At 35.0% G+C, this 17,536-nt stretch overlaps 1 protein-coding gene across 5 annotated transcripts in view; it reads left to right on the top strand.

The window, feature by feature from the left end:
• The first annotated feature begins 1,263 nt into the window (after positions 1-1,263).
• The window catches only part of LOC122636710 (leucine-rich repeat-containing protein 4B), a 58,168-nt gene continuing 41,895 nt past the window's right edge, over positions 1,264-17,536 (top strand). For 4 of the 5 annotated variants that reach the window (XM_043828243.1, XM_043828239.1, XM_043828244.1 and 1 more), the window contains exon 1: positions 1,267-4,260. In XM_043828243.1, the coding sequence (XP_043684178.1) occupies positions 2,260-4,260 (2,001 nt within the window). In that variant the 5' untranslated portion in view covers positions 1,267-2,259. Of the gene's footprint in view, positions 4,261-17,536 lie in introns of all 5 variants that reach the window. The other variant, XM_043828245.1, reaches the window with a different exon arrangement.

Below are 17,536 nucleotides of genomic sequence, written 5' to 3'. Positions count from 1 at the left end.
TACCAAGAAAGAGAGAGAGGGAAAACTGCGATTTTACGAGTCAGCTAGATAGACACGTGCTGTACGCGTTACGCTGGGACAGCAGATCCATTGTTTCTGTGTGATGCTAAAGGAAAGAAAGACGGAAAGAAACTCGAAACGAGCAACAAAAACGGAGATAAAGATAGCCCTTTCGTGCGTATGCGCACGTTCACGGTATACGTCACACAAGTATATTCTCTATATACGAGAGAAAGAGAAGAATCGATTCGAACAACCAATCAGAGAGATTCTAAGGCCCTTCAGCATGAATCGTAGTTTTAACAAAACCATCCACGTTTTTTCCACCATCCCCCTTACGCGTATATCCCCTTTTCTCTTTCTCTCTCTCTCTCTCCCTCCCTGTACACGTTTATGAATCATCAGATATAGAATGATTAGAAGAACTAACCTAAGTAAAAACAAAAAGATATTGTAGCTTTTGTTACAATAAGAGACTCGAGTAGAAGAAACTACAAAGGAAGGGTAACAAGAGAAGCGTATTCTTCTCGTATAATATATAAGGCATAAGTATGACGTCACTAACTCATTCTGACCAACGTAAAATTTGTCTATTTCTTTCTTTTTTCTTTTTTTTTTTTTTAAAGAGATAGAGATACAAATAGAACATAACCTCTCTGATGCCCATAATCTGGCAGTGCATTTAACCACTTTGTGAAATAGCCGTATATCTGTGCCTGTGACGTAGCATTCGATACGTCGCTGAGGTACTCTGGAAGGGCATAGACGTACAAAGCTAGAGAGAGAGAGAGAAAGAGTAGAAGATGCGCAAGCTCGTAGTATAGAGTCGAAGTAGAGGTGGAAATTGTAGGGAGTAGGGTGGGGTTTAGACGAAGCTAGATAGAAGAGAGTTAACAGGAAGGATAGAAAGAGACAAAGCGTATATATCGGGAGCTTGGAATCACAGTAGCGAGGTAATAGTGGTAGTAGAAATGGCGATGAGGATAGTAGTAGTAGTAGTATGGTGGTGGTGGTGGTGGTGGTAGTGGAGGTAGCAGTGGTGGTGGTAGCGGCGGCGGCGGCGGCGGCGGCGGTGGTGGTGGTGGTGGTGGTGGTGGTGGTGGTGGTGGTTCTGCGCACACCCGTGTACACCCCAGCCATAGAGTGGAAGAAGGGTGCGCCCTACTTCGCGTCGGCGTTTTCCCTCCTGGCACTGTGCAACGCTCGTTCGGGAGTAAGCGAGACAGAGATAGAGAGGTAGATAGAAAGAGAAAGAGAGAATATATCGTCAGTGTGATAAAGACAGTGCTACGTCGAGGAGGCCCAGTCTACTTGTATTTCTCTCTCTCTCTTTCTCTCTGTCTCTCTCTCTCTCTCTCTCTCTCCCTCCCTCTTTCTCCCTCTCTATCTTTGTCCAGTAGGTTAAAGCAAGACAGAGACAGGGTGTCTCTCTCTCGGCGGTTCTGAACCCCCGGTTTTCACAGTCTCTCATTTAACGACGAACGCGTTCGCGTCTGACGGTGGACTCTCTGTCCTCTGTCCTCGATGTTTTTTCAAAAAATTTGCAAAGTGTACGTGCGTCTTTATTTAATCCTGTTAGCGTGACATTTCGATCAACATTGGGAATATTGGACCTAATTTACAGGCCTATCGTATAGTCTGCCTTTCTTGGATATTGCGAGTGTCTGTTAACGTGAATTGTTTTCAAAAAGGAAGAGAATGAGTTTATATAAATGTTGAGAATGATACATATTACCGAGGACGATGATGATTACATCTTAGCGAAGATACGTTCTTCCTCTCTCTCTCTCTCTTTCTCTCTCTTATTCTCGAAGTGTTACCGAATAAGATTCACGAATGGACGAGCCGGGAGCGTTTAATCCCTTGCCTCTCGTTTGCATAATTAGCCGCGGTACTGCGCTGCGGGCTCCCTCGAGGTAGAGAGAGGAGGGTAACCCGTAAACTTTGACCGCGAAGATCTTGCCGAGAAGGCAGAGAAAGGAAAGGAAACTTCGAAACCTTCGCGAGAGGAGCCTTTCTATATTTTGAGGAAAATCCTTTTGAGAGAGACGGAAAAGAAGGGAGACGAATAAGAGAGAGAGAGAGAGATAGAGAGAGAGAGAGAGAGAGGGAGAGGGGATGATAAAAATGGACTCTGTCAAATCCTGCTGATCGTTAAAACAGAGAGAAAGCCGTGTAAAAAGTGTAGTTGTGACTGTTATCGCAAGTGTATGTGACACGTAAAAAAAGAAAAACAACAACAGCCAGATATTCGTCAGGATGCCGAGGGGTTCATTGTTAATCCTTTTAGTAATGATGGCAGCGACAACGAGATTAGTTAGTCCAGACAAATGTGCCGAGGAGTGTACCTGCAAATGGAAAAATGGTAAACGTACCGTAGAATGTATAGATCGTGCTTTAACGAGTATACCAGAAGAGATCGATTCAGAGACACAAGTGTTGGACATGAGCGGGAACCATGTAAGAAGCTTGCCGAGTAACATCTTCGTACGTGTACGCCTGACGAATCTCCAGCGTCTCTATCTACGCGAGTGTCGTATCGACCGAATCGACTCGGAGGCTTTGACCGGCCTGACGAACTTGGTCGAGCTCGATCTAAGCAATAATTTGTTATCAGGGGTGCCAAGTGCTAGTTTTTCGAACACTCCCTTTTTACGTGACCTAGTGTTGGCGTACAATCACTTGGAAAGGATTCATTCCTATGCCTTTAAGAATACACCCAACTTGGTTAAGCTCGATCTCTCTCATACGAAGTTGATCGAGATCGAAGCCAAAGGATTTCGCGGTTTAGAGTCATTGGAAAGTTTGAAATTGAATGAAAACGAATTGACTACGTTACATCCCGGTACGTTTGAACCATTGAACAAACTCACCAGTATCGAACTACACGATAATCCATGGATTTGCGATTGTCGTTTGCGAGAGATGAAGTTGTGGCTTGTAAAGCATAACTTGCCGACATTGGTGGCGCCCGTTTGTCACGGACCTGAACAATTATTGGATAGAGTTTTTACCGATCTAGTGATCGACGATTTTGCCTGTCGTCCTGTACTTTTAATAGCGAGTCATTATGCCGAGGCTACGATCGGCGAGAATGCTAGTATAGTGTGTAGAGTCAGTGCTATACCACCTGCCAAAGTTAAATGGTATTGGAACGGTCGGTTGTTAACCAATCATTCGGCGTTTAGTAGCTATCAGAAGGTCTTGATATTCGAGGAGGGACAATTTCGCAAGAGAAGTACATTGGTACTGACCAATGCACAGGAGACTGACTCCAGTGAGTTTTACTGTGTCGCCGAAAATCGTGCTGGTAGCGTGGAAGCTAATTTCACGCTTCACGTGTCATTAAGAACGGCTGGGATGTCGACGTTAGGATCGGGACAAATAGCAGGGATATCGGCAGCATTGGTAGGCCTGATACTCTTCATCCTACTGATCATCCTAATTCTTTTCATTCGTCTAAGAAGAATGCCCCTGAAAGACATGAAATCTCAAACACCGGTTGAAACGGTGTCTGGCGAAGGCAACGGCGAAACGATAAACCCAATGGAAAACCCATCGACGACCTCGTCTTTGGCTCGAAGAAAACGCGAAGAGATCGAAACAACGTCGTTCGGGATCGATGCGAAACCGCCGGTATCCTTGAACCTAAGTTACGTTCAAAGACCGCAAACGGCTTTGGTCCAGAACGAAAGTGACTATAGTAACGTTACGAGATACGACGAGCGTAATCAAGGTGGTATCGGTGGTTGTGGTAGATCGTCGTTGGTAGTACCACCAACCGGTGGTTGTTTTTCATCAACTACGTCATTGATGCCCATCGATAATCCTGATTTGATAAGGGACACTAGACGTGGCTCGGCCGAAGATCTAACGCCTTACGGTGCCGGTGGTGATTTCGTTGGTGGTGTTGGCCGTATGGAATTAGTCGACGATGGTAAAATATTATATTCCAGTTGTCTTTGGGATAGTAGTACTGCTACAACGAGAGACAGCACCGGCAACAACAGTTGTAGGGATGGTTGTAGAGATAATTGCAGAGGTGCTTCGTTACAAGTCAGTTCATATACGTCGTCCAAGGAAACGCTAGCCGTTGTAGCACCAACGGTCGAACAATTTCCACCAGGTGCGAAACAAATGCGTGTATGGCAAAAGGGTGTACCCGTATTACCGCCTGTATCAGCCCTCAAACGTGTATTAGGATCCACGCGTAGCTCACCCGATGAGGGCTATCAGGAAGGCACTGGAACCGATGTCTAGGTACCGCTACTTCATTACTGCGACCCACGGCATCGTTACTTGGAACTACGTAGACGCCATCAGGAGGATGATACCGACTGCTGACTTGTTCTTTGTTTTTCCTTTTTCTTTTTCTCTTTTTTTTCTCTTTATCCGAGCTCGATCCTTCTACATTGGTGGCTGTCGTATGCTGGACTCGCAGTAGTGAACGAAAATAAGAAATAAATGCATACATACGTACACATATATATATATATATCTATATATATATACATATGTGAGTACCTACATACATACATCATACATATCACATGCATATGCACACATACACACTCGCGCGCGCGCGTAAAAGATTCCATTCAACAAATCTCACAATGACAAGAACAAATATGATACATTGACTTAGGGTGTCCGTCGAGACCCCAAGTGAAACATTATTCATGGTGTCGACGGCTCTGATAAATATTGCAGTGCTTGTGTATGTGCAAAGAGATTAAAAAAGAAATAATTCATTGGATAGATCATGAGTTGGAGAGAAAGAGAGAGAGAGAGAGAGAGAGAGAGAGAGAGAGAGAGAGAGAGAGAGAGAGAGAGAAGAAGAGAACGAATCTTTAAGAAAGTTCAGTGTTACCAACAATATTCGAACTCTGACGTCATGTCCTACCTCTTCTGATCGTTCTTATTCTTCTTTCTTGTTTGGAGTCCTAACAAAATAAATAATATAAACGGGAGGAAGAATGTCGTGTGGAAGAAGGAAGAAGGCAAAAGTATAAAAAAGAAAAAAAAGAAAAAAAATGGAGGAAGACTGCTGTGGTACACGCGTATTCGTCGATGGATTGTGTAGGTAGGCCCTTTGATTAAAAAAAAAGGGCTAGGTCTAATCGTAAGAGCCCCTTTTTTCCGTTTGTCTTTAGATCTTCTAGTCAATTCGAGAATGTAATTGAATCGTTTTAGAAAGAGACAAAGAGAGATCGAGTGTGCGTGTGTGTGTGAAAGGACGATGCGTCGATAATATTTTTCTTTCTTTCATTAAAAATTTTTCAGACTTTTTACCGAGTTTATTATTACTTAGCTTTCTCAAAGGTTCGTAATATGGTTCGAATGAATTTCTTGAGAGAGCTTCGGAGAAACTGCCAGGTTAGCTTTTCATCGATTAGCACGTGCTCTTCTAACGTGGGTGCCGTTGGGAGGAGGGTGGGGGATGAACGGTTTAATATTCGTTAGAAAATTGGCAATATTAAGGATTCAACCTTTAAAATTTTTAGTGGAGTTTTAACCTTCAAAAGTCTCTGGGTGGAGCAACGTTTTCTAAGTGATTTTAAAAATCAATTACTTTTTTTCGAAACTTTCTAAAGGCAAATTTTTTTTTTAAATTGTAAAGCTGTAAGCCTGACTATAAGCCTAAAAGATGTGGATAAAAAAAAATTGATTTTTAAAATCACAAAAGCTTTTGGCCTATCCTATAAATAAATCTAATTTGTTTGATCATGAATGTGATTCGGGAGTACGAAAAAAAGGAAAGATTTGAACGAAGAAGAAGAAAAAAAAAAAGGAAGCAGAAACAAAATGAAGGATTTTTATTACGTGAAGAAGTTCACGTGCTCATTTACGTAAACACTTGGTCGATTAAACCTTAAACCTTAAGCCGAAAGACCAATATCGAATTCCCATGTTTAGTACATGGGATGTGTATACGCATCTATGCACGTACATACACGTTGGTGTCTATGTGTTTGAAAAATAGGAGAGGTAGCGTGTGGCTCGCAATTCCAACGATTTGCTTTGATCAATTTATTTTCTCGTGACAAAACGTTTTAAACGAAAATTCTACAATTATCGGTTTTTCATTTATTTATTTATTTATTTATTTATCTATTTACTTTTTTTTTATGGACGGTGGGCCAAAAGTATTCCCGGGTGATTTTGAAAATCAATTACTTTTCTTCGAGAGCTTTTAGGTTAATTTTCTTTATAGATTATAAAACTACTAGAGCCTAACACTATAAGCCTAATAAGTCTCGAAAAAGAATGATTTATTTTTATAATTACCTCAAAACTTTCTTGGCTCACCTAAAAATTCTTGGCCCAATCTGATATATTTAATGTCGCAAATATGGTGAATCATTCGATAGATAAACAAAACGGATTTATGCATCAACGTAATTAGCAAAAGGAATTCGTTCTTGGCGTTTTTCCTTTCTTTTTATTATTACTATTATTATCATCTTTATTATTATTTTTCTCTTTTTTTCCTTAGAAAATTTATTTTTTCCTCTTTTATAAGTGAAACGTGACATGTATAGAATTATTTTTTAACGTTTATTTCAGATATATATATTTTTTCAATTTATATCTTAAAAACATATCGCATAACATATCATTAAATCGAACATATTTTGGAATGAAGATAGTAAATTTTATTCTGAATATTCATTTATTTCGTAATATTTCCAATAAATATTATACCAATCGTAATAAATGATATTAAAATAATTGTTACCAGGATCCTCCTTTTGGTGACTATAAATCTTTATACATTTTATTTGTAATAATAATAATAATTATGTATTTTGTTTATTTATTACGAAGAATTATTTATATAATATTCCTTTTAATTTTGATAGATAATTGTAGAAAATGGATTCGTCGAAAACAATTTTTGCATATTTTATATTACATTATATTATATTATACATACATACATACATACATATACACATATATACAAACATACATATAGGAACAATATTGATCTGTAACTTAAGTAGATATTTACAAGAAGATTAATCTAAGGGTCTCGATAGTTCAGTGATTTAAAACACACGCTAATAAATCGAGATCCTGAAGAAACGAACAATTCAGATTTGACTCTCACCCCCACCCTTTTCCACCGGTCCTGGCCTTTCCGCGAAATCTAGATATTTGATATGAACTATACCGGAGTATATATGATAATATGAACGATATTGATACATATATAAACGGGGATAAAGTTGATATATAAATGTGAGCAGAAATATATATATGTTTGTGTATATATATATATATATATAAATATCTATGTATATATATAAATATATATATATAAATATCTGTATATATATATATATATCTGTGAGTGTGTGTGAATATGAAAAAAATGTATGAATAAATATTGAAATATATACACACATATACATATGAACAAATATTAACTTATGTATATGAACAATTAATATATTCATATGTATTACATACACACGCACACATTTACATAGATATATATGTATGAGGTATAGTGCAAAACGGAAATAGAACATTAATCTTTTGTATGAATCGTCGTTCCATTTTGCTAATAGAGAAAAAGAAAGAGAAATGCGTAAAATCGGTCGACATTGTACTGGATAAATATCGTTAATTACTCTCGTTCGAATGTCGGTCGCGTACTACGGATCCTGATGTAATTACTCGATGCACGACGTTTTATATCACTGCTGTTTTTATTTTTTTTTTTGTTTTTTTCTTTTTTCTTCGGATAAAAAGAGACGGAGACACTAGGAAAGGTTTGCATGTATCGACCGTTACTTTCCAAATCGAGTTTCGAGTTTCTCCGATCACGTATCACGAAATATATACTTCCAACTATTTAACTGGACTCTTTTTTCTCTGTGAAGAATTTTTTTTATCCTTTTTATTTTCTTTTTATTTTTGTTTTATTTCTTTTTCATTTTTATTTTTTACTTTTTTATTCTTTTTTTAGGGAAAAAAACACAAAATTGAAAGGATAACAAGAGAGAGGGAGGGAGGGAAAGAGAGAGAGAAAATAGAATTCGTTAGTTATACACACATGTGTCGATATTCGTTAGAAATATCAAACGTGTTTTTAAAAATGTTTGACTGTATATATGTGTGCATGCGTGTGTCTGTATCATGTAGTTTCGTATATAAAAAAAATTGAGAGCAAAGGCTGGAGATACGTAACAAGTCAGACGTATGAACATTTCTATAGAATGGGGCAAATGTCCCTCTATGCGAGCTAAAAATTTCCAGCTGATTTTAAAAATCAATTATTCCGTTTTGATACTTCTTAGGCTAATTTTTTTGCAGATTGTAAAACTATAGGCCTAACTGCAAACTTGAAAAATCTTGAAGAAGAGAAATTAATTTTTAAAATCATCCAGAAATTTTTGGCTCATCCTTTATTACTTTTCTTTAACTTTTTGTACGCACGTACTTCTATTTTATATGGGTGTATAGTTTTATTTTATTTTATGCACAAATTTTTTCATTTCAATCTTAACTGCATATTAATATACTTCAAATACATATACGTATATAGTTCACGCACATATATCTCTCGAATAATTGATATGTATAATTAAATAATATACACAGGTATATGATTTCTGTAGATCTATTTTTATATAGATGTATAGCATCTATGTATGTACATATGTATATATATACGTACACACGTATCTACGTAACGTACGATTATACCTGTCGTGTATATACGTACATATAATTTTTTATTTATTTTGTAAAAGATATTTATTTTTTAAGTATTTTTTCTTACATCTCTTATTTCTTTCATTTACTAATGGAATAAGGCAGTCGTTTCGTTAATAACCTTTACATAATAACAACTTTTGATGTTAGATTACGATCTTGGACAAGTAGGTACAGTGGTCGCTTCCTCACATTCCCTTAACAATTTTTAACCCGGCCAATCGATACTTCCGTCATCATCGTTGAAAACTCAGCCGAAGCATATTTGACCTGCTATTCGAAGAGAGACAGAGAGAGAGAGAGAGAGAGAGAGAGAGAGAGAGAGAGAGAGAGAGAGAGAGAGAGAGAGAGAGAGAGAGAGAGAGAGAGGGAGAAAAAGAGAGAGGGAAAGAGAGAGGGTGAGAGAGGGAGAGAGAAAGAAAAAGAGAGTTAGCCGATTTACTTTCTTCGTTTCAAATAGATCGACCTTTCAGATAACAAACGCTCTTTCACGTACACTCAGCCAGTTAAGTTCGATAATCGGCTGAAGTAACGCACAACTGTTGTTTTTAAATATATATAAAACATATCTAGGATATTTGTATGAAACATTGTCGGTTAATGTCATTCAAGCTTAAATGGTTTTCGATCCTATGTCTTGAAATTGTTCTTCTAGAAAAAAAAATTATCATACTATATATACGTTATGATGACAAAAATGTCTACTAATCGTCATCACTGCCATCGATGGTTCTCTTAACATTATGATTTAACTCTTAATTGCTTCATATGTCAAGTAAGAGGATGAGGTTAAACAACGTCATTAAGTCGATGACACTTAACACGCTTGGATTAGTCAGGTTATCATGGAAGAAGACAATTATATTCTTGTCTTTATAATTGGTCTTCTCGTAAAGGTAATTTCTCATTGGTTTTCATAAGAAGATTGAATTTGATCGGTAGAAACAATTCAATCTTATTCTTTGATCGAACGATACTTGAAAGTTTTTTAGAAAACGAATTGGATTCGTTTTTGTGGTTGAAGTTGTTACGAAACGGAAGGAATAAAGTTTAAATAATTTAAATAATTTTTTACGAGAAATAAAAATGGCGTTTTGGATATAGAACAAAAAAAAAACACGTCATTATATTCGACAACGTTTTGAATTAAATAAATTATTATTTCAAGAATTTTGAAAGAGAGAGAGAGAGAGAGAGAAAGAGAGAGAGAGAGAGAGAGAAAAGGGTATGTAGAAATTTCATTCTATCCTATATTTCTTCTGTACTTCGTTTGTATATTCTACATGATTCGGAATATGTGACACACATAATACAACTGATTATAAACTTACTAACTTTTTTTAACGAATGCATTCGTACAATGGGGGGGGGGGAGAGGTTATATCTTCTTAACAAGAAAACGTGATAATATGTATTAAACATATTCATTATTCTAAATAATGACTAAATATTTAAACAATTTTTTTGTCGACTTGATCCTGGATAGCGGATATTATAACCAACGATGCATTAGCCAATTATATTCAATTATTATGACAATTTTTATCCTTCGAAAGATTGACTAAATTTTTATCAATTTTCCCCTTTTCCATCATTTTTTTCTTACTTAGTATGACAAAAAAATCAATAAATTTAATCAACTCGAGAAGCTAACTTGAGATTAAAATAAGATGGCTTCTCCCTCTTTCTTTTCAATGTCGATAACGTACCATCCGAGGAAGGGACAAAATATATGCATCCTAACCATGGCATATATGCGGAATGGACTAAAAGTTTTCCTAGGTGATTTTAAAAATCGATTACTCTTTTTTGAGACTCTTTAAGCTAATTCTTTTTTCTTAGATCGTTAAAATACAAGCTGCTAGAAACTTTCAGTCCATCCTGTATATCTTTACGGAACGTATTAAACAATAGCGTGTACTTAGAATAGTTACTATTCATAGTAATAGTAATAGTAATAGTGGTGAAAAGGCAGCCGAAGATAATGCTTTCTCTTATCTTCTTCTTTACGAATGTATGGTTTGAAATGTTGCCAAAATGATTACATGTTAGAACGAGCGCGTATGTTCAAAACGATACACTTTTTTTTATCTTCTCTCCTCCACTCCCTCAATCACTATTCATACTCTCTGTCTCTCTCTCTCTCTTACTTTTTCTCTCTCCCTATCTTAATCTTTTTTTACTAAATATACTCTTTATCGAGAAAATAAAAAAAAAAACATAAATAAAAATGTCGTACGTTCGTAATCATTAAGTTATCTCCGATGGTAAAGAAGAAAGTGAAGTAAAAATTATCGACGTGTAGATAAAAAAAAAAATAAAATAAAAAAGAAACAAATTTGGTTAATAGAAATAAAATTTTATTTCGTAATTCACATATGTACTACGTATTGTATATACATAATCTCCTGTTACATACATTGCTATATTTATGTATGTATGTATGTATGAGCATATCTATTGACGTGACATTTGAAATATATATATATATATTATTATTTTTTCGTCATACTAATGTTCCAATATAAGGATAATATTAATAATAATAATAATAATAATAATAATAATAATAATAATAATAATAATAATAATAATGATAATGATAATGATAATAATTTTTCATTATAAAAAATATTAAGTGAATTTTTGTGAATGAAAGACAGAAAGATAGAGATGGAATATAATCTAAAAATTGTTTAAAGACCCAATAAAAAACTCGATCAACATTTGAACGCGTGTTATCTCGAATTTATTAGCATTAAATATGTTCAAATTTATTGTTACAATAGTGCACGAATGTGTATGTGTGTATGTACGTAAGTGTTAAAAATTACGGAAAACTTCGATGAAATTTTTCAAGTGCATAAATCGACGCATCGTCCATATTTGTTTCTTCCCTTTCTACGGAGAAAAAATTCATAATTGTAATAATAATAATAGTAATAAATAATAAATTAATTAATGAGACGTATAATCCATAAACGCAGGTTACTTAGTTTTATGTGTGTGTGTGTATGTGTGTGTGTATATACTTCGGTTCTAGGATTCACTGCCCCATCCTCGAATCCGTGTTTCAAAGTTCCCGAGTACGAAATAATAACAATATTATATATATAATAATAATAATAATAATAATAATAATAATAATAATAATAATAATATCAAAAAATATCGTGCATATCGAACATACGTCTTTTTGGTGATGCGACGAAGATTAGACACTCCATTGGCATGCTCCAAGATTCATAATAATAATAATAATAATAATAATAATAATAATAATAATAATAGTACTAATAAGCATAGTAATAATAACAATAACAATAACAATAATAATAATAATAATAATAATAATAATAATGATAGTACTGATAATAATAGTACTGATAATAACAGTACTAATTATAATGATACTAATAATAATAATAATAATAATAATAATAATAATAATAATAATAACATTAATAAATAATAATAATAACAATAATAATAATAACATTAATAAATAATAATAATAATAACAATAATGATAATAATAATATTAATATTAATAACAATAAACGAACGCTAATAACTAAAGATAATAAAATAACTAAAATGCTAAATGATTAATGATCCGACGATGAGAAATCATTTGAAACTATTTAGTTTCAATTAATGAAACGTGAATAAACGTATACATGTGTGTATGTATGTGTTATAAACAATATAACGTAAGGTGCGGATGTACGTCTGTGGAACATGTCGAAAAACTCGGACCTACTTTATTATAATCTATACGACGAGTTTTCAATAAGATTAAAACAGTATAGTGTGCGTGTGTGTATGTATGTGTGTGTGTGAGACACTTTCGAGGATGTTAACGATGTACAAATGTGTAATTTAGTGTTGCAGTATAAATCCGTCTTAACGGTTTTGCAGTTATTAACAGGACGATATAAAAGAATTCCTTTTATTTTATGAGAAAAATGATAGAAATCAAGATGGCGTTGAAGAGTGAGAGAGATAGATAGAAATAGAGATAGAGGGAGAGGGAGGGAGAAAGAGAGAGAGAGAGAGAGAGAGCTAGAGAGGGAGGGAGAGAAAGAGCGAGAGAGAGAGAGAGAGAGAGAGAAAGAGAAAGAGAGAGAGAGAGCTTGGTCGATGAGATTGGAATAAGCATGAGAATAATAGACGAAGAATATAAATACATAGTTTACAAAATATAGAAGTTGATATCTATATTTCCAATAAAAATTATGAAACTTTTTTGAACGTATAGAAAATATATTAGAAACAAGCTGAAAAAGATTCAATGAGAGCGAGAGAGATGTTAAAAAAGTAATATAGTAATGAAATGACAAAAAAAGTGAGGTTATATACATACGTGTATCATTACAAGGTATTTAAGAAATGTATATTGCTCTCTCTCTCTCTCTCTCTCATACCCTCCCCTCTCTCTCTCCCTCTCCCTCTCTCTCTCTTCTTTCGTATACCAAGGCACGTACGATAAGAACATGTGCTATGATGAGACGACAGTTGTCGAAATAAAAACTTTTTTCGATCAAAAATTATCGTTTACCTTTTTTTTCCAATCTTAAGACAACCTTCCTTTTCGGCCAAAACAACACGATAGTCGACGCTATTCTGTATTTGAACAAAATACAATCTTCCTGTCGCACAAAATATTAAATTTTATTCTTATTAATAAATTATAAGGTCATTCTACTAAAATAATATTTCATTTTGACGAACATTTATTTGAAAAAATTGTAATTTATAGTATAAATATAGAAAATGATGCCAAAAGAGAACAACGATGGTTTGTTTCTTCGTTTTTTTTTTTTTTATCTGTATTCTCCTCGCAATTTGAATGAGTAGAGGAGGGAAAAGTGGAGGAGGGAAGAGCAATTTAATAAAGTATCGCGATCGTGGTTATTGCCATTGAAATTCAAAGCTGGAGCTTAACGAAGGAAGGTTTAACTCTTAACGATCCAACGAGACGTCGAGTATCGTGAGAAACTTGCACATACACACAAACGCGCGCGCGTTTTCTTGTACGTCTTTACGCTTATGATAATTCACTTTCTTATAAACGTCGAATGGACGTAAGAGAGATTCTTTTTTTATTATTATTTATTCACCATTACGAACAGGTCTGACATTTCTACCTTGATATTTCGTTTTTTCTTTATTTCTCTTTTTGTACTTCTATCTTATTTTTCCATTTGGGTAATAACGGAGAGAAGAATATTTTTTTCGCTGATCTACATTAAATAATTTTTGTTATTCTTGTATACAGAGTGGATCAAAAATTTCTTTAAGAGCTTGTAATTTACTATTTGAAAAAATAAATTAGTCCAAAAAATAACAAGAAAGAATAATTGATTTATAATTACTCTAAATTTATAATCTAAGAAATTTAGGCCTATCTATCACAAACGTCGTTTCTGAAAAGCGAGAAAAAATTCCATTTGGTATCATTAAATTTTCTTCATTTTCTTGATTGTCGCTTAAGAAAGATAAAAGATAAATAAATAGATAGGTAGATAGATAGATCGATAGATGGATAAATGGATGGATAGAAAGAGGAAAAGATAAAACTCGTTTAGGAAAGTTACAGCCATCTTCCCAGGTCAGATTCAACACGCTTTGATTCGCTCGAGCTCGTTCGCACGTTTGCTGAGGCACGTGCAACGAATAAAATGTAGTTTCCGTTTGTACTTACATATACAATATATATTTTTTTTCATACATACATATATACGTGTATATATAAACCAAAGGTATTAGACCTCTTGACCTTGAAAGAAAGAAAAAAAAAAAAAATAGGAGAAATGTTAATTAAAAGATAACCTCAAAAATATCCTCGAAAAACATCCCCTAAAAATCTAATCAAACATTTTTACAATCAAATCACAATTTTGAGAAAAAGTTTCATATTACAAAAAAAAAAAAAAAAAGAAAAGAAAGAAAAAAGAAATATCTTCCATCACTCGATCGTTGTATCCAAGTCTCTGTCACGAAATTACAGAAAAAAAGAGAGCCGAAAAAGAAGAAGACGAGGAAGGAGAGGAAGAAGAATGCCCGACGAAATCTCGAAGGTTCTCCTTAAATCCTTCAAAGCCTCTTTCTTTCTCTCTTTCTCTTTCACTCGCTCTCTCTCCTGGGTCTTTTCTAAAAGCGTTAAAGCAACGTCGCTTATATCTTCGATCCAATCCTGAAGTAGTATCCGAGAGTGTGTCTAGGCTCAGCGACTTGGCCATTACGACGACCCAACGAGCACGTCGACGTCGTCTACCCCCACCCTCGCAGCCGCCATGCGGCTCAACAGCCTCTCCTTCCCGCTTGATTCCTCAACCCTCCTCCTACGCCATCATCTCCTTTTTCAGCTCCGTACCGTTCTTTTTTTTCACTCGACCTTCCAATCTCTTTCAACCGCGATGCCCTTGCTTTCGTTAATGAAGCAAGCGCGAAGCTGGACCTCTACTCTCCCTCTTTCTCTCTCACGTTTGGTTTCTTTCTTTCTTATTTTTTCTCACGCTGGATGTCTCTTTTTTCCTTTCTTTTCTTTCTTTGTTTCGAGTCGTTCTTGAGAATCTAGAGAGAAGGAGAGAGAGAGAGAGAGAGAGAGAGAGAGAGAGAGAGAGAGAGATATCGTCGGAGTTTGTATAAATGCAAAAGTCATGACAGGAAGTTGACTTTGAAAATTGTTCATGATTTTTTGGGAGAAAATGTTGTAGAATTGTTGGGAAATGTATAACGATTATTTAAAAATTAGTTTAGAAATAAAATTCGCGCAAAAGTTTGATTTTACAAATTGCCAAGAAGAGACAAATTATACAATATAATAATAAGATTGTAGATATATTTCAGTAGTAAATATATTTCATATATTCTATATGCAAACAAAGTTTCGATAACGTTTAATAATTTTCTAAATTAGAAATAAATGATAGAAAATTTTCTCTCTCTCTTTTTTTTTTAACTAACCGAGAGAATCGTTAAAAAAAAAAGCACGTTTTCGTTCACATAAGTGTCTAACAAAATACGTGTCTTCTTTTTTGTGATGTCAAGGCCGTTTCTACTCGTTAGAATTTCTCTCTCTCCCTGTCTTTCTCTCTCTCAATTCTACTCTTTGTATTTTTACTCTTCTTTCTTTATTCCTTTCTCCTATTCTCTTGGAAAGCTTGACAATATATTCTTTCTGCCGGAACTCTTGACAAACATACGCATTTGCTATTCTTACGGTTTTTTTTCAAAAACAAAACTATTATTTTTATCCTTCGTCAAATTACTCGAGATAAATCAATAATATTTTCTTTTAAACCAAATTCATTTTGATATTATCTGAACATTAAATTTAATCAGATAATAAACATCTTAAAAATATAATTATTTACGATCCAATAGAGGTTATCCTTGATAATCTTAATCGAATGATTGGAACTCTTGGAGATAGTAGGATTAATTCCAGTATCCGAATTAATTCCATCGATCCGTATATAGCTTAGGGTATGCATATATATACATATACACATCCACATTCACACAAGTACCTGGCCCCTCTACCACATACACTATGTATGAGTTAGGAGGCTTGCTAAAACGGGGAGTGGCTTTCGAGCGAATCCGTCGCAAGCGGTCATTTCACCGCGTCAATTTTTAAGTGATTACATGTCGATATGCTCGATTAAGCGACGCGGTAAGGTCCTTTTTTTTATTTCTTTTTTACTTTAGGGGAGACCATCTCTCTCTCTCTCTCTCTTTTTTAGAGAGCCATTAACGAAAAAGTCGGTTTTCTCTCTATCTTCCAGAAATATTTGAACGAATATTCTCGCAATATTCTACGGCTCGGCATTTGCGAAAGAGGACACGATTTCGTGAGTTAACGAATTTTTCCACGAGTAGGCCGAAAATAATCGGAGCTGCAGTCGACTCTCTGTACTTCAACTCGATTTAACGAGATTCTCTCTTTCCACTTACGCCCGACCTAACCTTATCATTATAACAGAAGGATCTCTCTCTTTCGATTAGAAATCAAATTCACATTTTTTTAGATTTTTCTTTTTTCAATAAGCATGTATAATTTGCGTAGGTTACAGGTTGACTAATTCTTTTGTCTTTCTTCGAATCGTTGCAAGTTAAACTTATAGTTTTACTTTTGACTTATTTCGTAGATAAAAGCAAACATGTAAGATCTTTGCTCGGCAGAATGAAATTACGTAGATTCGATATTTTAGATATCCTCGACAAATTTTTATTTCAAATAGCTATCGTTCTTTTAAGCTAGCTTTTTACCGTATACACATACACACACACTATACAACACGCACGTCAGATTTAATAATACATGTTTTCACATTTCTCGAGGACGCGATGCATTTGAAAATTTCAACGAAAAATCAGGAAAAAGGATGCACATCTTTGCCTTACAATTTTACTATTCATATTTTTATGACGTAGATACCTATAATACCGCCTCTGGGAAGAAGGAACATTTCTTTTTATTTCTCTTTTCTCCCCCTCCCCCTCCCTGAACCGTCTCAGGCTAATTTCCCGAAGAAAAATCTCCGGGTTGTCAGGTTAGAAACGTTCCGAAACGAGAACGGAAAAGTTCGTCCGAGTCGAGGCAAGTTCGACGTAACGCCTTTACCTCCAACCCCCTGACCAACCACCCTTTACCCTCGAACTCTCCTTTCCATCTTGAACATTTCGAAAAACGGCGGAAACTGGCAGCACTAATTCAGAAGTATGAATTACTGTCACGTCTCGCTAAGGTTTTCTGAACGCGCTACGTAATTTGTACCGCTCGCTGGCGCGAGCCGTG

This window comes from Vespula pensylvanica, chromosome 23 (assembly GCF_014466175.1).
Source record: "Vespula pensylvanica isolate Volc-1 chromosome 23, ASM1446617v1, whole genome shotgun sequence".
Lineage (NCBI taxonomy): Eukaryota > Metazoa > Arthropoda > Insecta > Hymenoptera > Vespidae > Vespula > Vespula pensylvanica.
The sequence above is the reverse complement of the archived record's forward strand: the minus strand, read 5'-3'. Positions and strand labels throughout refer to the sequence as shown.